Source organism: Pipistrellus kuhlii, unplaced genomic scaffold (genome assembly GCF_014108245.1).
Source record: "Pipistrellus kuhlii isolate mPipKuh1 unplaced genomic scaffold, mPipKuh1.p scaffold_m20_p_16, whole genome shotgun sequence".
NCBI lineage: Eukaryota > Metazoa > Chordata > Mammalia > Chiroptera > Vespertilionidae > Pipistrellus > Pipistrellus kuhlii.
The window spans coordinates 2,807,051-2,828,662 of NW_023425471.1; the positions used below are offsets into that span (position 1 = coordinate 2,807,051).

General features: G+C 40.5%; 1 protein-coding gene across 2 annotated transcripts in view; it reads right to left on the reverse strand.

The window, feature by feature from the left end:
- Positions 1-20,574, reverse strand: part of ASB11 (ankyrin repeat and SOCS box containing 11) — a 28,137-nt gene extending 7,563 nt beyond the window's left edge. Inside the window, exons 1-5 of one of the 2 annotated variants that reach the window (XM_036439691.1) lie at positions 20,230-20,323; positions 19,156-19,391; positions 9,177-9,256; positions 4,662-4,769; positions 1,058-1,208 (exon numbers count right to left, since the gene is read on the reverse strand). In XM_036439691.1, the coding sequence (XP_036295584.1) occupies positions 1,058-1,208; positions 4,662-4,769; positions 9,177-9,256; positions 19,156-19,273 (457 nt within the window). In that variant the 5' untranslated portion in view covers positions 19,274-19,391; positions 20,230-20,323. Of the gene's footprint in view, positions 1-1,057; positions 1,209-4,661; positions 4,770-9,176; positions 9,257-19,155; positions 19,392-20,229 lie in introns of both variants that reach the window. The other variant, XM_036439690.2, reaches the window with a different exon arrangement.
- Between the last annotated feature and the right edge of the window lie 1,038 nt (positions 20,575-21,612).

Consider the following 21,612-nt stretch of genomic DNA (forward strand, 5'->3'; position numbering starts at 1 on the left):
TACAGTATTCTAATTTCTCCATTGTATTTTTTTTTCATTTTACAATAATATCTTTTTATTTTAAAAATGTATCTTTATTATTAAAAGTATTACAGATGCTCCCCTTTCCTCCCCCCATTGGCCCCTCCTCCCCACTCCCACCCACTCCACGTGCCTTTAAGGCATTATTGTCTGTGTTCATAGGCTGTGCCAATAAGCATATAGAGTCTTTGGTTAATCTCTTTCCTCCCCCACCTTCCCTCTGAGATTCCTCAATCTGTTGTGTGCTTCTATGTATCCATTTTATTTCTGATCTCAATATAAGAGAATAATTCAACCACTGGGTAATAGAAATGTTGCTCTTTAAGTATGACCTTTGACAAATGACCTTGGCATTTCAGTGGCATCTTCTTGTTCATGTTTAATTTATGCAGAAAACTTTTAAATTCCTTAATTTTATTCTTTCTCCTCATTTTAAAAGTAATGAGGAAACAGAATTCTAGAGTCAACTTCGAGGATTCCAAAGTCATGCTTTTTAATGTTGCAACTTTTCCCCCCCAGTAATTAAGGACCTTAAAGTCATTTGCTCATCTAGAGTGTATTGCCTTTTGTGGATAATTGCATTTAATCTTCCATTAGAGAGACTATCAGCCTTGGCTTTCAAACACTTTTATAATTTATTTTATGTTAGTGGTTGATATTTTTTGGGCTTGGGGGATGAGCTATTCTTTTCTAGTAAGGACAGAGACATAACCACAGTATGACTCATGGAAGTCACCTCTGCAGTCTTGACTGTACCAGTTGCACCAAACACCAGCAAAGAGCCTTAAGAAATATTTGTCAAGAGACTGTGCTCAGTAAATGGGACATCTGAGACATAAAGCCATTCCCAGGTTATAAGAAGAGCTGCTTCATGCCCGGTGGTATTTCATGAAGTTTTAGGCCAATTGGAATTACTGCTGCAGGATTTCTAAGCTACACATAGTATACTGTAAAGATCTAGTGATCCTTACCACAGATTCATGCAGACTGGAATGAGTCCACCCATGTTCTGTGTGTAATGTGATGTCTCATTTACCTCTCTTTACTGCCTCATGGATGGGGGAAGCCAGGTGCACTTCTAGCTGGGCTTTGGCTCCGAACTCCAGCAGCAGGTTGACGCATGCAGCACTGCCACTACAGCAAGCACTGAAAAGGGGTGTGGCTCCATGAACCGTCACTGCATTGACCTAATGATGGGCAAAGAGAGACCCAGAGGATTTGCTATTTCTCTATCACCATCTCCAAGTTGCATTCCTATATATCTATATCTACCTGGAGAAACTGCCCATGCTAGTGAATGAGTGAGGGAACTCTACATCATTACAGTATATGTTATTTAGGCACTATTAGCCTATCAACTCTCACCTCTATAAATAATATCCCAAATGGGGGGAAATGGACAAAGCTTTTAAAATGCATTTGAGGGTATTCCAGAGATTCTTAGGAGCCTCCTAATCATTGAGGAGCGGTCCTATATGGCCCATGGAACCATTAGCTTGGTTCAAATCACTGTTCTCTCTCTCTCTCTCTCTCTCTCTCTCTCTCTCTCTCTCTCTCTCTCTCTCTCTCATTTGTTAAGAGATATTGGTTGGGATACTAACTTTCTGTGCCTAAGTTTCCTTACATATGAAATGGGGATCATAAAAGAATGTATCTTTTGAGGTTATTGGGCAGATTGAACTACTCTATGTTAAACACTTGGAACATTGCCTGGTGCCCAGTAAACATTTAATAAACAATAATTATATCCACTTTTCATTAATATGTAGCTGACTTCCCTCTCAATCATGAACAAATGTGGCTGAAACCAAAAGTACTAGAGAAATCAACTAGTTTAAGGTCTCAAAATCTGTGCTTGCATATATATATATACAATATATATATATATATATATATATATATATATATCCTCAACAACTCCTCACATCTTTCTTTCTTGCCACAAATTACCTTCCTGGACTACCATAATCCATACAAATTACATATGCCAGCAGTGACTCCTAAAGAGATCATGACCAAGCCAATGGCACAAAAAAAATATCCATTAACATAGTGTTTACAATCATCTCCAGTGCCTACTAGGGATGTGGGAGGCAGTTGGGAATGAGTGTGGCTGGGAGCCATCTTTGAGTATTAGAAATAGATTGGAAATAATATCAAGGGAACACTGGTGGGGAGGCTCTGATAGGATTGAAATATAGGACAATAAGGGCTTGATGTCAAATCACATCGCCTCAACAACTAAGCATATATACTTGTGATAATCAGGATCCTAAATTTCCTTGTTTCAGAAACAAAAAGTATTTTTCCACAGGAGCCAGGATAACCCCATTAAATTAGAAAGTTAAACATGAGATGCTAAGATGGCAGAGACAGGCAAGGACAGGAAGACATGTGTGTTAATTTATACATTCTAGGGATTTCTAACCTATTTACATTTTTCCTAAAAATATTTGATAGAACTGGTTTGATTTGTTTTTACTAAGTATTATCCTCTTCCTGAATCCAGGAAGTTTTCTAACTAGATTTTCTATAAGTTTCTCTTTCAGTTCAGGTCAGCAAATACTTATTGAGCATCTATTAGGTGCCAATGTTTTTAGAAACAAAGATAAGAAAATTGCTTCTTGTTGAATAGGTTGAATTCTACAAGAGAAGGCAAACACAAAAAGTGATCATTTTGATACAACATAGATGCTTTAGACCACTATAGGAACAGGACAAAGGAAAGCATAGACTTGGGAAATATTTAGGAAGTATTGTAAAACTAGCAGGATGTTGTGATTAATTAGAATAATTAAAGAGGAGATAGAATAAATAGGATGATTCCTGGTTTGGGGCTTGGGAAATAAGGAATATGTTTCATCTGGTCTCTGAGGCTGAGAATCCAAGAGGAGGAACCAGTCCCAAAAGGAAGAATATGATAAGCACAACTGCAGATGCACTGAATTTGAGGTACCCTTGGGACTCATAATTTTGAGGAATTTTTTACTGATTGACCAACTTTCTCTTATCCCATCAGTCATTCTGATTTAAATGTTAAATAATATTTATTGGCTGTTTCCTCATAATATTGCCAAAGACAAGGGACCATGTCTTACTCTTTTCTTTGCCCCTCACAGAACGTCCCAGAATTGTACCAGCAAATGCTTCTCTATGGCCTGATGTTGTCTGATATTTCCCACCCACAATCTGTCCGTGACTCCAATCATTCAACCTAAAGGAAAAAGCCTGCCCCCAAGCTTGCCTTGGCCATTACACGTGAGTTGACTAAGACTATCTTGAGGAAACACTACCTAATGGAAATACACAACCATTATGGCATCGGGAAAATCACTTTGCCCACAGAAAACTCTGCTATTCAGTTCTATGTGTAGAAACCCAACTTCCATATAAAATCTAAAGAAAACCTTCATTAAGCACTTAACACATTACAGCTCATTCAAAGACAAAGAATGCAAGTACTTAATTTAAAAATAAAATGATCAGGAAAACAGTATATGGCAACTAAATGTCATTGAGATTTTCAAAAGGTTTTCTTTTATAATTCTACTCTGGTATCTAATTACGTTCTGCACCCGAGTCACTCCTTGAAAAAAAAAAAAAGAGAGAATTTAAAAATAAGATAAAGTCAGGGGTGTATGGTAAGTGGGAACATGGGCCCCTTCTCATGCTCCAACTCCCCCTCCCATCCCGTGGGAAACAAAGTGAAGGCCATCAGTAAGTAGACTGTGAGACCTTGGGCACCCAGCCAGCTCCTCAGTCAAGAAAACAACTAGCAGTTTTTATCTCACACAGCTTGTGTGTAAAAACATCCCCCTCCCCCCTGAATGCTCTATTTTTCTCTGGTTTCTGTACTGGGTGGTGATGAGACAATAGCTCCTTTGCCCCCAACTCCCTCCCCCACCCCCTGCTTCTGTGCAGCCCATCCGCAGGCCGGATGGAATTTATTGGTTCAACCAGTAAGTTCTAATAAACCCATGACTTTTACAGCCAGTCCTCTGGCGTATTTCTCTGGGAATCCAAGAACAATACAATGAGGTATTGTGAGACCTTAGCACTGAGCATAACAAGGAGGGGTCACTTCATAAGTTATATACATGTCCAACCACTATGCATACACCCAAAACTAATATAAAATAATATTAAATGTCTACTATACTAGGAAAATATTGTTTAACTATATCATTAAAAATAAGATAATGTTAATTTTGTAGGTTTTTTTTTTCATTGTACTATTTAGTAAAAGCTCATTCAGTTTAATAATTTTGCTCAAAAAGTAGTTGTTGGTTTAGAGCTTTGAATTAAAGGTGGGTTTCTTTGTTGTCCTTTAAAAATATGTTCTTTCTAGTGTTTTACAATAAAATTTCCAAGATCAGTTTTCAAATGACTTTAGTTGAAGTTTATTTTTTAAAAGGCAACATAACAATTTCGAGATTCCTGTGAATTACCGCATCTGAATGTTCACACATGGACATAGTGGCTGAAGAGAGAGAGCATCAAGCAGCAGTGTCTTCATGACCATGCAGAAATACAGATAAAGATGGGGCCACACCCGCACACCCACAGCACGGTAAGTCTTGTCTCAGACAGCAGTGCCTGCACCTGTGTAGACAGACCTGCGAGGTGGGAGCGTTACGCACCTTTGCACCATTTTCCAATAAGGCTTTGGCACAGGCAACGTGCCCTCCAAGGCATGCCTCGTGGAGGGAAGAAACCCGGTTAATTGTCACGAGGTTCACATTGACACCCTAAAATGTGGAGAGAAGTGGGTTAAAGGTTGCATGAGCAATAGCAATGAAAGCAGTGTTGTTAGACATGTTTTTATTGGCCTATGGCAGTGGTCGGCAAATTCCTTTGTCAACAGAACCAAATATCAACAGTACAATGATTGAAATTTCTTTTGAGAGCCACATTTTTTAAACTCAAACTTCTTCTAACACCACTTCTTCAAAATAGACTCGCCTAGGCCGTGGTATTTTGTGGAAGAGCCACACTCAAGGGGCCAAAGAGCCGCATGTGGCTTGCAAGCTGCAGTTTGCCGACTACAGGCCTATGGGGATCATACAGAAAGGAGAAAGAGCCTTGACCAAGGAATCTAAATATGGCAGTGGGGGCCTTGAATTCATTGATTCACCTAATGCTAATTCAGCATTGTATTTAGACACAGATCTCTCTCCCCCAAGAGCCTAGTGGGGAAACAGAAATGGGGGGAGCAGCAAAATATTGCTGTACAGGATGCATGTTCATATTTCAATTGGGAGCTCAGGGCATATCCTTGAATCTGGCTTGGAGAGTAAAAGAAACCTTCACATATGTGGTAGTATTTAACTAAGACTTGAAGCATAAAAAATTTCAAGCTAGGGAGGCAAAAAGAGAGGGGGAGTAGAAGAAGAAGAAGAAGAAGAAGAAGAAGAAGAAGAAGAAGAAGAGGAGGAGGAGGAGGAGGAGGAGGAGGAGGAGGAGGAGGAGGAAGAAGAAGAAGAAGAAGAAGAAAGAGAGAGATTGAGAGAGAGAGAGAGAGAGAGAGAGAGAGAGAGAGAGAGAGAGAGAGATGTTGACCCTTAAACAATGCAGCAAGTAAGGACCCTAACCCCCATGCAATCAAAAATCTGTCTATAACTTGACTCCCCAAAATTTAACTACTAATAGCTTATTGTGGGCCGGAAGCCTAACTGATAACATAGCTGATTAACACATACTTTGTGTGTTATATCTATTGTATCCTGTATTCTTATGATAAAGTAAGCTGGAGAAAAGAAAATGTTATTACGGAAATGATAAGGAAGAGAAAACACACTTACAGTACTGTAATCTGACTGGAAACAGAAAGATGACCCCCTGCTTAAGATTAGAAAGTAAAGTTGATGGTGCTTCCAGGACTCACATGCCACAACTCCACTGAGTCCGAAAGTCTGTAGTACCAGGGTTGGGGGCCAAGGGTTTGTCCTATCCCATCTCCTCACCCAGCTCCCAGCAATCTGCCCAGTCCTAGCACACAAACCCTTCCAAACTGCCATGCTCACCTTCCTTGTCTTGGAGTCCAGGTGACAGAGGGCAGGATCAGCCAGCCGCTGCCCAACTCTGACTGCATGCCTTGATTGTAACTTGGCCCTTACCATCTCCCCCCAGGATTACCACTTTCTATATGTGAAAAGAATTAGGTCCCTGGCTGAGTTGTTTTTGATACTCTGCCTTGTAACTAACTGGCCTGCTGAAAGCTTCCCAACCCTGGTGCATGACCCTGACCCCAAAACCCCAAGTGAAGTACTCACTACCTCTTTTTAAAAAATATATATTTTATTGATTTTTTACAGAGAGGGATAATAGAGAGTTAGAAACATTAGTGAGAGATAAACATCGACCAGCTGCCTCTTGCACACCCCTGACTGGGGATGTGCCCGCAACCAATGTACATGCCCTTGACCAGAATCGAACCTGGGACCTTTCAGTCCACAGGCTGACGCTCTATCCACTGAGCCAAACCAGTTTCAGCTACTCACCACCTCTTGACAGATCTCCATGATGCTGCCTCTCCCTTTCCAATATTGCCTATCCCTTCACCTTATGGGTTTTCTATGCCTCCTTAGTCCCGCCCATTTTCATGTCCTGAATATGACAACATTACTCCACAGCTGTGCTATAGATTTCAAGTTGAGTATCGAATACAATTTTAAAAGTCCCTTTTTCTCTCCCCATATTATGTTTTCAAGAAAAGAAAAAACAGGCTAGTCCACAAGGTGGCAGCTATGTGCCAGAAAAAAACAAACAAACTGATCAGTGCAAACTCAAAATCCCTGAAATCGTAGACATGTAATGCTGAGCAGGCCTGAAAGAATATTGAGAGTGCATCACCTTCACTGTGCATGAGAAATAGGAGAAGCAGAAAGTTGACATTATTAGCGAGACTTGAGGCTCCCCAGCTGGCGGTGACAGTGGCGTGACTATGAGGAGCTCCTGATTCTTGGTTGAGTGTTTTACAGCACACCACACTATCTTAATGTAACATAAAATGGAGTAATGCATTTTGGCTAGTGAATAAAAGCAAGGAAGTGAGGGGTATTGAGGAAAAATTGAACTGCTCTATGAAGAATGCTCCCTAACATGTTTAAGCACACTGTAGAAACCAACATGCTTATGAAGTCTAGTTAAAAATAAAGACATGCTCAATGCAACATGGGATCCTGGATTGGCTCCTGGAAGAGAAAATCTACACTAATGGGAAAAACTGGTATTAACCCAAATAGTCTGTGGTTTAGCTGATGGCATTGGATCGATTTTGATCTCTTCTTCTTCTTCTTCTTCTTCTTCTTCTTCTTCTTCTTCTTCTTTTTTTTTTTTTTTTTTTTTTTTTTTTTTTACTAAAGTACCACGGCTATGTAAGATGTCAGCACTAGGGAAAGTTGAGGGAAGGGTATTTGGGAACTCACTGCACTATCTTTGCAATGTTTCATAAACATTATTCCAGCGCTAGCCTGTTTGGCTCAGCAGTTAGAGTGTGGGCCCTTGGATTGAAGGGTCTTGGGTTTGATTCCAGTCAAGAGCACACACCTTGGTTGCAGGCTTGATTCCCTGCCCTAGTCAGAGCATGTGTGGGAGACAATTGATGTGCCTCTCTCACATCAATGTTTCTCTCTGTGTGATTCTACCCCTCCCTTCCATTCTCTCTCTCTCTCTTAAAAAAAAAAATCAATGGAAAAAATATCCTCGGGTGAGGATTAGCAAAAGTAAATAAATAAATAAATAAATAAATCCAAAAATACATTTATTAACAATACTAATAAAAGTATTAAAGTGGGAGTCTGAGAGAGAAGGTAGACATAAAACTTTTTTTTATTGTAGACCTTTCTTATATCATTTTAATTTTTGTACTATGTGAATATATTACATGTTAAAAATAAATAAAATAAAATGTAAAGTGCTTAAAAATAAACAAGCAAGAGATAAAATAAAGTATAAAGCCTATTTGATCATTACTGGCAGTTTGCTTTTTGCCTCTACTTTCTTAAAAATGGAGAAAACACATAAAGGAAAGGGAAAAAAGGCAAATGCGTGCGCGCGCGCGCGCACACACACACACACACACACACACACACACACAGAGCAGTGTGCTCAGCTGTTTAAATTCACAATGGTAAGGAAGCCAGATTTGGCGTTAGCTAGAATGTGGAAGAAAGATTACATGACTGGCCTCCTCTGTACACACACAGATGCTAAAACTAACAAAGCAAATGGAGCGCACACACTTTCACTCCTTTCGCAAATATTTACAAGGCCACTGCTCATTGTTCAAGGGATACAGTTATCAATAAAGTAGCCTTAAGAACTAAGACTTTAATCATTCTTCCCAAAGGAGAAGATGTACACGATTGTCAATCTATTTTAATGTTTGCTCTTGAAATAGCGGTGTATTGCTGGGGTGGGCAGCCTCTAAGATGGCTCCCAGTGAGCCCTGATTCTAGCACTGGCTCACTCGCATTATCCCCTGAGTGTGGGCTTGGTTTACTGACTCACATCCAATGAAGAGACTATGGAAGAAGTAATGAGATTTCCCATTGGACCTCCTCCTTAGACACTCTTGTGCTCTCTTCGAGGGTTGCCGGCTGCCACCTCATCATGCAGGCATCCCATGGAGAGGCCCATGTGGCAAGGAACTGAAGCAGCCACGTGAGGTGAGTGAGTTTGGAAACAGATCCTTCCCTGGTTGAGCTCTGAGATAACTGCTGCTCTTTGGCCAACAGAAACTGTGAGACTCTAGGTGTCTGTTGATTCCAGCTCCTACGTTTTGAGGTGATTTGTTACACAGCAGTAGCTGACTAATGCAACTTCAGGGCTGCTGCCACGAAGGCACATGGGAGAATTTAAGGTGAGTTAGTGCCACATAAATTGGAGGGCATCTCCCATCAGCTTCGCAGGGAAACTTCCTATGAGATAAGAAAGAGGCCCAGAATGGGGAGGATGGAACTGGGCAGAAAGTGAGCCAGTTTCCCAAGAATAGAGAGGCAGGATGAACAAATGGTGAGCTGGAAGAGGATACATACCCCTGACATGGCTATGCTGGTACCCAGCAAGCAAGCCCTCCGCTACAAGCAAAGCTGATAAAGAAGGATGCTTGCTTCTAGCAGAAGCACAAAGGATCCAGTCTACAGTTTACTTACCTGTGCAATTAAGGTTTTAAGGGCCAATAAGCGTCCCTGGGCTGCAGCTTCATGAAGTGGGGATCGATCAGCCCAGCAGTCTGAAACACAAAGCAAACTCAGTGTCAAGGTCTGGAGTCTTCCCGCAGCTCATCCATGCTGCCCACCCACTGTGAAAGGAGGTTAGGAGGAAGAGGAGGACAGCTTGCACCAAGCAGCAGGCTCTCTTGTCAGTCACTTTCAGGCTGACAAGCAACTGCATGTATAGTCCATTAGTTTGTCGGTGGGTGCAGAGGGAGAGCACAAACTCTCTGGCTTTTGTGGTTGGGGGCCAGTTTAAACAAGCAATAGATGTAGTCTAGTGCTTGAATCAGTAGTTTTAAATAAAGTGAATTGAAGGACCAAGCTGGACAAAGAGCTTCCCCAGTTTCATCTTTCCCCTGCCTCTCACCCTTACCTCTACTCTAGACTCAACAGCTTGTCATGTACCATGAAGGAGATTCTAGTGGGTCAGCGGAAATGGTCTTGGTCTAAATTCCTTAGGGAATTGTCCCTGTTTCATTTTGGTAATGAGCATATGTATCATCATAACGCAGAAAGTCCTTTTTCAGAGGACAGAAGTTTTTCCCTAAACAGCGTTGTTGGGGGGTGGGGTTTGACGGTAATGGCTAAGCATGGGGCCAGTGGATCCCACTGCCTGGGTTAAAGCTCTTCCTTGACCACTTTCTCTGCCAAAATAGGCAAGTTACTAAAATTATTTGAGCCTCCATTTCCTGATCTATAAAATGAGGGTATAGTAGTCTAGTATTATGCGAGTGCTCTGGTCTCTCAGTAGGCCAATAATATATACTCATGATGGTAGGTGTTCAAAACAATTTGCTAATAAGTACATATGGTAAGACGGTGCTCTAGGGAACAGCTTCAGAACTGCCTTAGAAACATAGTTCTCTTGTTATTGCTAGTCAGCAAACAAGACTAACCAGCTTACATGGGCATTTAAGATGTAACCCTCTGTTAAACATGCCAAAGGACAATCGATCATCTGTTTCAGAAGGAAACCTATTCTGGTTTGCAAAATTTGGGCATTCATCAAATTATAATTGTGCTCTTCAAACACTGAATATCAGATGATAAAGATTTGGATTTAACAAAAAGGGTCCATCTTATCAACCTTCCTAGGTGATCCTGATGGGTTGTGTGGGGAGGGGGAGGGAGGAATGAGCAGATAAGAACACATATGTAATACCTTAATCAATAAAGAAAAAAAGAATAATAAAAAAAAGAATTCTGGTTTTCCCATACCTGCTACCTTGACAGAAACAATCCCACCAAAGATGGAATGAATGTGAATTTGAGGCCTCAGAGACAAAGTAAATTTTTTCAATTGATGAGAATCAGGGCTATACACAGTTCAGTAAGCTCTCTTCTTAGCTTGAAACTCAGGTTTTATCTTCTTTAACCCTTTAGGGTATAAATAGGGGGAAAACTAGAATGAACTCTATAAGGTTGGATTGAAATTGTAGTAATTGGTATGAAAATGTGATTGTGTGTGTGTGTGTGTGTGTATCTGTGTGTTATGTATGTGTTTATAGATGTATGTTATAGGGCTCCTTAGAGAAATGGCTGATTCCAGGGCTGGTCCAGGAAAAATGTAAGATGGACTTCAAATACCTTCCCAGAAAGTATGAAAGTGCTTAATAATGGGATAATTCAAAAAGACACAGAAGCTGGCTTGAAGGGGCTTCCACTAGCCAAATATGGAACAATATGAGCATCAAAATAAACAGTGATACTAAATGATACTTAGTGATACTAAGAGATTAAATAATAATTTAATTCCTATTAATAAAATAGGAATCTATAAGTCCTCATTATTAATTTATTATACCAATTATTATATAATTTATTATATGAATATATTATATAAATTGCAAGAAAGTTCTTTCTTAGAGTAAAATTCTAAATCAGAAATGTAGAATAATAGAATCTGCCCCAAATTATCTCCCCATAAAATAATTACCAGTTATAAAAGCAACAGAGGTAATTTTACAGTCAAACAAAATTGTGGAAAGCACTTTACCTAAGGCTGTGGTTGGCAAACTGCAACTCGAGAGCCACATGCGGCTCTTTGGCCCCTTGAGTGTGGCTCTTCCACAGAATACCATGGCCTGGGTGAGTCTATGTTGAAGAAGTGGCGTTAGAAGAAGTTTAAGTTTAAAAAAATGTGGCTCTCCAGCCGAAACCGGTTTGGCTCAATGGATAGAGCGTCGGCCTGGGGACTGAAAGGTCCCGGGTTCGATTCTGGTCAAGGGCAGGTATCTTGGTTGTGGGCACATCCCCAGTAGGGGATGTGCAAGAGGCAGCTGATCGATGACTCTCTCATCGATGTTTCTAACTATCTCTCTCCCTTCCTCTCTGTACAAAATCAATAAAATCTTTTTTTTTTTTTAATGTGGCTCTCCAAAGAAATTTCAATCGTCGTGCTGTTGATATTTGGCTCTGTTGATTAATGAGTTTGCCCACCACTGACCTAGGGTATTGAAGTTCACATCAGAAATGATGGACACAAATTGGCCGTGTGCCATCTGATGGAACACAATGAGCAGCATCATGTACCATGGCAGGCATGCAATGTAAAGAACACAGCACAGCTCTGTGATACTCCTGCTCAAAACGCATAACCCAAATCTAATAGGAACACCGTTAACCAACTCAAACTGAGGGACAGTCTACAAAATAACTGGCCTGTAACCAGTCCAAAGAGGGACTGACAGATTGTTCCAAACTGAAGGAGGCTAATGAGACGCAACATCAAAAGGCAACATGTGTACCTGGATTAGAGTTTTTTGTTACCAGGGACGTTAGGACAGTTGGGAAAACATCAGTGGGGTCTCTGGGTGAAGTGGAAATTCTTTGTACCACTGGCAACTTTTCTGTCATTTTGAAATTAGTTTAAAAACAAAAAAGTGTGTGTGTGTGTGTATATATATATATAATGTTATATATAAATAAAATCACTAGTGTTTCCATACTCCAGATATATGTAATGCTTTTATAAAAAACAAAAACAAAAAATAGCCCAGTAGGTATGGCTCAGTGGTTGAGCATTGACCCGGGAGATCAGGGTTGGATTCCTGGTCAGGGCACATGCCCAACTTGCGGGCTTGATCCCAGTAGGGGGTACGCAGGAGGCAGCTGGTCAATGTTTTGTTTTGTTTTTCTCTCTCTCTCCCTTCTTTTCTCCCTCTCTCTCTAGCAATCAATAAAAAATCATATTTCAAATTTACTTTGAAAAAAACCAGATACAATTGTTTGCATCTCCACTTGTTCCTGAGAGAATTAAAAGCTAATGAGTGCCCCTGGCTTGTGTACTCAGCGGTTGCAGGCGTCTTCAAACTACGGCCGGCGGGCCACATGCGGCCCGCAGAGGAGTCTGATCCGGCCCACCAGGTTTTTTGGGCAGTGAGCGCAGCCGAGGTGTTACAGTAGGAATTAGTAGTTCATATAGTCCGGCCCTCCAGCTCTCTGAGGGACTGTGATCTGGCCCCCACTTTAAAAAGTTTGAGGACCCCTGGGAGAGCATCAGCCTGAACTGAAGGGTCTAGGATTTGATTCCTGGTCAAGGGAACTACCTGGGTTGGTTCGATACCCACCCTGGTCAGGGTACATGAGGGAGTCAACCAATTGACATGTCTCTCTCACATTGATGTTTCTCTCTCTTCTTCACTCTCCCCCTCCCTCCTTCCCTTCCACTATCTCTAAAAATTAATGGGGGGAAATCAGGTGAGGATTAACAACAACATAAAAAAGTTAGTGAGTGGAGTATTTTTAAATCTCTTGGACATTTACTTATAATTTCCATAAACTGAGAATGAGATATTGTATGCATCCTCACTTGGTCAGTCTTGGGTTTCTTGTAATACATCTCCATATCATCCATATGAAGCATATAACATATATGTTGCATAACTGCTAGCCTAACTGCTCTTGGACACCGGGGTTTTGAGAACATTCTTCACCCCTGGAAGGTGACACAGCACCCTGACCAATGAAAGAAGCAAACCCACAGCCTTCTGTTATTCCTTTGTTCTAACAATAGCCAGTCAATCAAAGTCACCTAAAGGTACTCCAAGTATCTGATTCAAAAATAAAAATAGGGAGCTCCAGTAGCGCAATCGGTTAGCACGCGGTACTTATACAAAAATAAAAATAAGATTTCAGTGGTAACTCACCATTATTAACTTAGGATGTCAACATGAAATGGCTTCATTATTGGTAAAACTTGCCTCCACATGGGCTGTGGTGCCGTCCCCATTCCCCAGGAAGCAGGAACCATGGCCACATCTGCATCTTATTTCTAGTGACTCTGTTATTCATTAGTCCCATAAGACCCACTCTGCACAAGCCAGAGAGTTCTCACAAAAAATAACACTGAGTGAAGGAAGCCAGGCACAAAAGAGCGTGTGCAATGCGATTCCTTTCTATAAAGTATATAACAGGGCCAAACTCACCTTGGGTGTCAGGATTGCAAAGTGCCTGAGGGGGGCAGGGACTGACTGGGGGAGGACCTGGTGCAGACCATGCTGATAATATGCAAGCTCTTGCTCTCAGAAGGTGGTATAGCTGATTGTGTCTGCTTTGAGAAAAGTGTCCAACTGTTCGCTTAGGATGTGTGCGCTTGTCTGTATTTACATCAGACTTCAATGCAGAGATTTAAAAATGACCCGTTTTAAATGACCAGCTGCGCTCTGCTCCTCTGCCAGCTTCCAGGCAGGGTACGGCCCTCTCTGCAGCCCCAGCAGCTGGAGGGAGAAAATCAACATGTTCTCAAGTAGGTCCGCTCTTGGTTCTTCTAGGTGCCAGTTCATCTGGTGTCTTAGGAGTGGGGAGAACTGGGGGACAGAGAAGATGTCTTCCCAACTAACAAAGAACAGGTCGGTCCTTCTCAGCGGGCCTCAACAATCCCAGGCTCCTTTGCTGTGTACTGGCATTTGACCACCTCTTCTAGAGTCCACCGTCCATGCAGCGTCCTCTGATGCCTCTTACTCCCACCCGTGCTTCTGAGGTTGTGGCAAACCCATGGGGCCATCACCCATGCCACCAAGAAAGAAAGAACAGCAGGTTGTCTTGGGTTTCTCTCTCACCCACCAATGCTTTCCGAATCTATTCCCCTATTTGGAGAGGACAGGGGGTAGTTCAGTGAGTTATCTAAGCACACTTCTAATTTGAGAGTAAAACACCAGGTTCCTACTGGAAATACACTTATAAGAATGATCTCACTCATCTAGGGGAAATGGTGAACAACATAGACTGATGAACAAGAACAGACCCAGAGATAAGGAGCCATGGGTCAGACTGTTGGACCTCAAAGGGAGGGTGGGGATAAAAGAGAGAGATCAACCAAAGGACTTGTGTGCATACATATGAGCCTAACCAGTAGACTATAGGGTGGTGGGGGCATGAGTGGGGGGAATTGGAATGGGGGGTTGAGGACAAATATGTGATACCTGAATCAATAAAGAAATGAATTATAGGAAAATAAAAAATAAACAAGATAAATAAAATAAAATAAAACAAAACACCAGGCTCCCTCCTGGAGCTCATATCCCTTGGCTTTTAATAGAGGAGGGGAGAGCCTGTGTCATGAACTGAAATGCCCCCAAATGCATAACTCCCTTGACCCCCATGAAGAGATTTCACTTCTAGTCAGTGGGAGAAATCGGACTAACATCCAGTTTGAGATTTCAGAACACATCCTATTCTGGTTTTCAGAACCACTGGTTTTTAAATTCTGCCTGTCCTCATGAGAGATGGACTTGTCTGGAGTGCTTTGCTAACACCCACCTTCTCTCTATAGATAATGTGAATGAAGCCAATCACATCACCTTATGTGTAGAAATAATTTCTGTTTCCAAACTAGAAACAAAACCAAGTCACCCTCCTAATCACATTGTTCTCTAGCACTTGCTCGGATCTTGAAGAGTTTTCTCACAAAACCCTTTTCCAGAAAATTCTGTCAAGCTGGGCTCTCTTGCTTTTCTACTCTTATTCCCAACACTCAGTCTCTCACTCTTATCATTCCTGTTTTGCAAATTGGAGCTAATGGTGAGAAATTAAGGATAAAAGTTATTTGGCAGCTAGGGAGTTTTTCCATTCCTTGCAGGAAATATGCAACCAAGCTCTCCAAATAAATGAATGCTTAAGTAGGAATCAGTCACTCTCTTCTGAGATAGTCTATTTTTACTTATTTGGCAGAATGCCCGCATCACAGGGCTGCAAGCATGTTATGAGGATAGTTTACTCTACAGATATGTTTACTTGTTCCTGACGAGGCGTATGGAAAATGTTCAAGTACTTTTTCACTCCCCCCCACTTTGACTTTTTCTCAGAATATGATTTATATCTCTACTTACAAGACTCTGAATAACAATTTCATGACAACTTTCAAAACCATAGATTTCAATAACAAAATTGGTTCAGATGGAAAACAGTTGCCTGCATTTCAAGTGTTCAAGATAAAAATCAATTATTATTTTTGAAAGTTTTTGCAAAAATTCCAACAAGTACCTGAGATTACTGGTTAGTTGTGTGAGTGTGTGTGTGTGTGAGTGTGTGTGTGTGTGTGTGTGTGTGTGTGTGTGTGTTAGGTTAATCCTCACTCAAGGATATCTTTTCATTGGTTTCTAGACAGTAGAAAGGAGAGAGAGAGATAGACAAACATTGATATGAGAGAGACACTTTGATTGGTTTCCTCCTGCATGTGCCCTGAATAGAGCCTAGAATAGAGCCTGCAACCAAACCTGGGACCCTTCAGTCTGCAGGCTGCTCTATCCACTGAGGCAAACCAGCTAGGGCTGGCTTGTTATTTTTTAAAAAATATATTTTATTGATTTTTTACAGAGAGGAAGGGAGAGGGATAGAGAGCTAGAAACATCGATGAGAGAGAAACATCGACCAGCTGCCTCCTGCACACCCCCTGCGGGGGATATGCCTGCAACCAATGTACATGCCCTTGACCGGAATCGAACCTAGGAACCTTTCAGTCTGCAGGCAGGCATTCTCTCCACTGAGCCAAACCAGTTTCAGCTGGCTTGTTATTTTTTAAAACATATAGCCATCTGATTATAATATCTAGTTCACATGAAACAATCTCTTCCCATTAGTCAAGTCCCAAAATCATATGAAGTAATATATTCTCCTGCATCATTTATCAAAGGAAACAAAATCCTAAAGGGATTTCAATTTTGAACCAAAATATAGGCAAGGGCCTAGTGCAGTTTGCTGACCACTGACCTAGACTCTCGATTCCAATAATTACAGGCTGTTGTTGTTCTTGTGACTAAGCCCCTAACCAGTAGTTGGCAAACTCATTAGTCAACAGAGTGGCAAACCACGGCTCTTGAGACTCATGTGGCCTGCAAGCCGCAGTTTGCCGACCACTTGCCTAGTGGAATTAATGATATTTTAAGCAACACAAAGGTAATTATAAAAAACAACATACAATAAATTTCCTGAGATACCTAAGATATCCTATATAATAAAGATGTAATATGCAAATGGTCGTCACACTGTGAAGTGTAATGACTGACTGTAATGACAGTTTCACGGATCAGCAGGAGGGTGGGGCAGTGAGCTACAAGCGGGTAGCAGAGAGTTACAGGAGGGGGCAGGGCAGCAAGCTATGAGGGGGGGTGGGAGTAAGGAGGGTAGGGGAGCTATAGGAGGACAGGGCAACAGGTGGAAAGCTTCTGGAGAGCAGCAGAGAGCTACTGGCGCAGGAATTCATGCGCAGGGCTACTAGTTATAATATAATTGAGTTAAAATGCACTCTGTTTAGAATACTCAGCTCTGGCCAGAAGGTGAACCACAGTCAATGGACACCTTTTTGCAGTGTTTCCTTTAAACCTATTAGGAACAGGCGAGCTGGGTTAGGTAACAGGTGGGGAGGTAGAGTCCCTACTGAGGACTGGTTGTCCCAAATTGGGAAAGCCAGCAAGCACCTGTGATGTGTAATCACTCAGATGATGGTTGAGCCAAGGCTGAGGAAACAAGAATAGAAAGCTAGATAGAAGATAAGGTATGAATGTACCAAACGCAGGAAAATCCTGTGCAAATGGGAAAAATGAGAAAAAGGAGTCAGATTGATGAGTCTGGCCGAGGCGTGGCCATCAAATCAAGGCCAGTCCTTTTAATTTAGAACAAGGGCAACTAGTTTTAAGATTAACACTTAGAATAGAATCAATCTTTTAGCTCAAAACAGCCCTTTTAAAAAATGCAATAATTGTATAATTATTGTATAATATCTTATCTACCATTCTAAAAACCATGTTTCACCAAGGTTGACTCAAACTCCTTTGGCAGCAAAACTTAACCAAGACTCAGGTTAAGCAACTTATTTTCAATTTTGTATTTTCACTTGGTATGTGTATTTATATGTTCACTATGGAAATATCAAAATGTTTGACTATGGGAGGCAGCTCTAGGCCCAGCTGGGAATGCTATGCAATATACACTATATACCCTATGTAATTGTTCTAGTATCCCCCAAAACTCCTGAATCCTATTTGGTCCAAGGATTATGAAAACACATTATCAGCCTGTACCTATACTTTCTTTTTATTAACTTTGATGACCAAGTTGCTGGACATAAATACAGCTTTAGTTCTGGCCAAATTAGCAAAGGTTGAAAAATCATACGCCACATCTCTCTGGAGAAAGACAACACCTGAGGAAAATCTACGGGGTGAAGGTGGGATCCAGTGACCTGTCTGGTGCTTTAAATATAATGTCAAGGGCCAATGACAATGTTTCAAAATATAAATTTGACAAACTACACAAAGCAGCCTGAAAAAAAGCAAAATAAAATAAGCAACCATAGCTTAACTCAATCCTGACAAGTTATCTACAAATGTAATAGCTTAAACCGTAAAGACATATTGAATGATGTATTCCAGAATGAGAAATTAAAAAAAAAAATTCCCCAAAAGATTTTACAAAGGAAAAGAAATTATTTAATAAGAGAGATGACGCCAGATGCTATTTCCAAAAAATGCCAGCACCTATGACAGGTTCAATTTTGCCCTGGCTAAGTATTTTCCTGCCCTCCCCTTGTTTTTGATAGCAATGATGATAATGTACAGGAACATAATATGCTATTGGAATTAAAAAAAAGTAACCTTCCTCAGACTTTGCTAATTTAATTAGCTAACTTACTAATTCAATGTTATATATTTTCCCAACAAACATTAGATCAATGAACAGCAAAGGCAATTTCAGGTTCGAGTTGAATCCTTGCACAAAATTTTGTTCTTCATTTTCAAGTGTCAAGCATCTGACTGCTAACAATGTCAACAGAAAACATACTGTTAGAACATTGCAAAAACCACTGTTTCTAGCATGTTACTACTGTCTTATTATAGAAAGCCTTCTTTTACCAAATCTGGGTGTACTCTCTACTATGGGCATAAGTGTGTGTGCACACCCACACACACACACACACACACACACACGAAGGAAATTAAACTGAGAAATAAACATGCACTCTCCTCTCTGTTGCCTCTGTTTCATGATAACTGAAAAATACAGCTTTAAACACTATGCTACTTGCAAATTAAATGAATACAATCCTAGGACCTTGAACAAATATATTTCAGCTAAAAAATAAATGAGCTCAATTAAAGAGGTTCACATTGTGGCCCCAAACTTAAACCATGCTTCCATAGATTCTGTTAGAAAACCCTTCCAAGAGTGTACTTGATCAAGGGTCACAAAGAGAAAAATAATGCACACGAGCAACAGAAAACATTTTAAGGCCCTTGCCAGCAATGACTTTGTTGGACTTGAACGAATTTACACCATGAGAACCATGGATCTATAAGAACATCAAAACTGTGTTACTGAAACGTTTAAACAGGCCCTGCCCAAATTTACATATTAAAGTAGAAAATAGCTTTTTCAGGTCATACTAGGCTTGAAGCTAAAGGGAGTTTGAGCAACATACCTCCCTGAAATGTGTGGCAAATGTAATCCCCAAAAGAAAGCTCTTTCCACACCCCGGACCTTCTGGCACTTCCTGAAACTTCCACATTCTTCTCACTTTCCCCAGTTAATTGAAGCATTCTGATGCTTTGTCTTTGGAGGTCTTATTTCCTTGGATAAGACTGCTGTTCTTTAATGTCTTCCAAGTCATCTAGTGTATTCTAACCACAAAGCACTGGTCTATTTTGAAAGAGAACCCTAGATGCAAATAGAAATGGATACCTGATAAAGACTGATGTAATCCTGGAACCCTAGGAACACCAAAAACCCATAGGGAAATTCCAAACTGTTTATGAATAAATGCTCCTCCATTGAGCGAGGATCCTGGCAGTGGCGAGGATATCTGACTCACTTTTGTAGCATCTCACTACAATTAAGTTGCATCATTTCTTGGTAGGACACCAAGTTCTACAAAGCAGGCGACTGCAAAATGTTTTACCTGAATGTTGGCATTTTGTATAGTAACCTTTGTTTGCGGTGCTTTGCACGGTACTGAGTAAAACGGGTTTAGTAAAATCTTTCTCCTTATAGTGACAAGTGGCTAATCAATTCGGATTGCAAATGGCAGCACCAAAATAAACACAACTTGCCAACTTTGCTGCTTTAAACCAAAGTTCTTGGTCATTCTGTTTCCTGAGAAAACTCAGGTTTGTCCTAAGGCATTGTTAACATTTGATTAAAAATATAAACACAATAATCTTAGGTTAGTAGAAATAAGGTTTCTCAAAATACTTTTAGAAAGCCACTACTTTAATTACTTCTTAAGTAGTAACTCTTAATTGAAGAACTACCATGCAGAAACTATAGCTGAAAATCCTTCACCACTGGTGTAGTCAACACCATTTGCAACTTTAAATAATATATACTAATATATCTATATTTTTTAAATTACCCACTCAAAGCCAAAGTATAAATTAAGTCTGCCTTCTAGCAATATTATATATAGAAGTTATCTGGGAGGTTTTTAAACAATGTGTACTGTGACTCAAGACTCTATTCTCATGCATCAGCTTTTTAACAAACGCTGTCTTTTTACCTGATATTCCACCATAGATCTCTTCAGCTATCCTAGCTGCTTCTTTTCTATTTCCTTTGACGACATAGAAATGGGTTAGGAGAGCCAAAAAAACTTTAATTAAGAGCTTGAAGAAAAGAAAAGTAGCAAACATGGTAACAAAAATGTTTTTAAAGCCATAGAAAGGAGAACCATCTTCCATTTTGGCTTACACTCTGCACAGGTTCTCAGGACTGCGAAATTTCACTGCGTTGTAATTGGTATCATATGACAGCTATTTTAAACCTCCTGGCCCTCAGTGTCCTGTCACGGAGAACTCTGTTTGTAGGTTCTACGCTAACGGTGATTTGGCGACTTCATGTTCTGACATTCACAGCAAGGTTAAATTAAAAAACAAACAAACAAACAAAAAAACACTTCCATCCAACCAGAAACAGCTTTTAATTCTAGACGTGTGTTCCTCAGTGCTATTGAACAAATAGGATTCACACCCAAACCATTTTTATTCCTAAATCCCAATTTTTTCTATATTATGTTGGGAAGCAGGATTGGAAAGAAAACAAACTTACCAGATCCCATGGGGAGCAAGGCAAGTCTTTTAAGTTCATACAAACAAGCACAAATATATCCTATGCTCTTGGTGGGAAGTACAAGCCTGGAACACTTCATTTTTTCTTCATTCTGGGGTTCATAGGAGATAAAGCCCAATTTTAAACTGTGACCAGTTACAAAAGACCATTTACTCTAAGGCAGTATCTATAACGGGCCCACCTCAGATGGCTCTCCAAGTGGAAGTGTCATACTGGAAGCATTAGACCACTTCCTGTAATCATTTCACCCATGACAAGGAACCCCAGTAAGATAATTCCCCATTTCAAGTGTTCATAAAGGTCGTACCTCTCTCTGGAAAATGCGAGCTATCCTTGATCATGGTTGGATTATGATGAAATGGATAATGAAGATCCCTAGGTTCTGGATAAAGTACCCAAAGATTCTATGAATCTTCCCTAGTTGGTCAGTTGTAAGCCTAATTGTTCAACAGGCATCAGCTTGATTTCTTTTTATTTTTCCCCTCCTAGGAAAGTTAGGTGAGGAGAATCTAGGTCTCCTTTTTCACTCTTGGCTGTATTAGGTTTTCTCGATTTCTGCAACCAATTAGAAAAGATAAGCCAAAATAAAATTATAAGAGCAGATGACATAAATCTCATGGAACGCTTTATGCAAAATTATGGGAGCTTCTCCAGCACTCGGTCAAATTAGAATGGATACCTATATAAGAACTTTTCCCCTATACTTTGTTAAAAGGCTGGTGCATGAGAATACGGTCTTGAGTTAAAATACAGACTACATCACTTCATTGTCAAAATAAGAATCTTGTACCCTCTGGTTCAGCATGGAGGGACC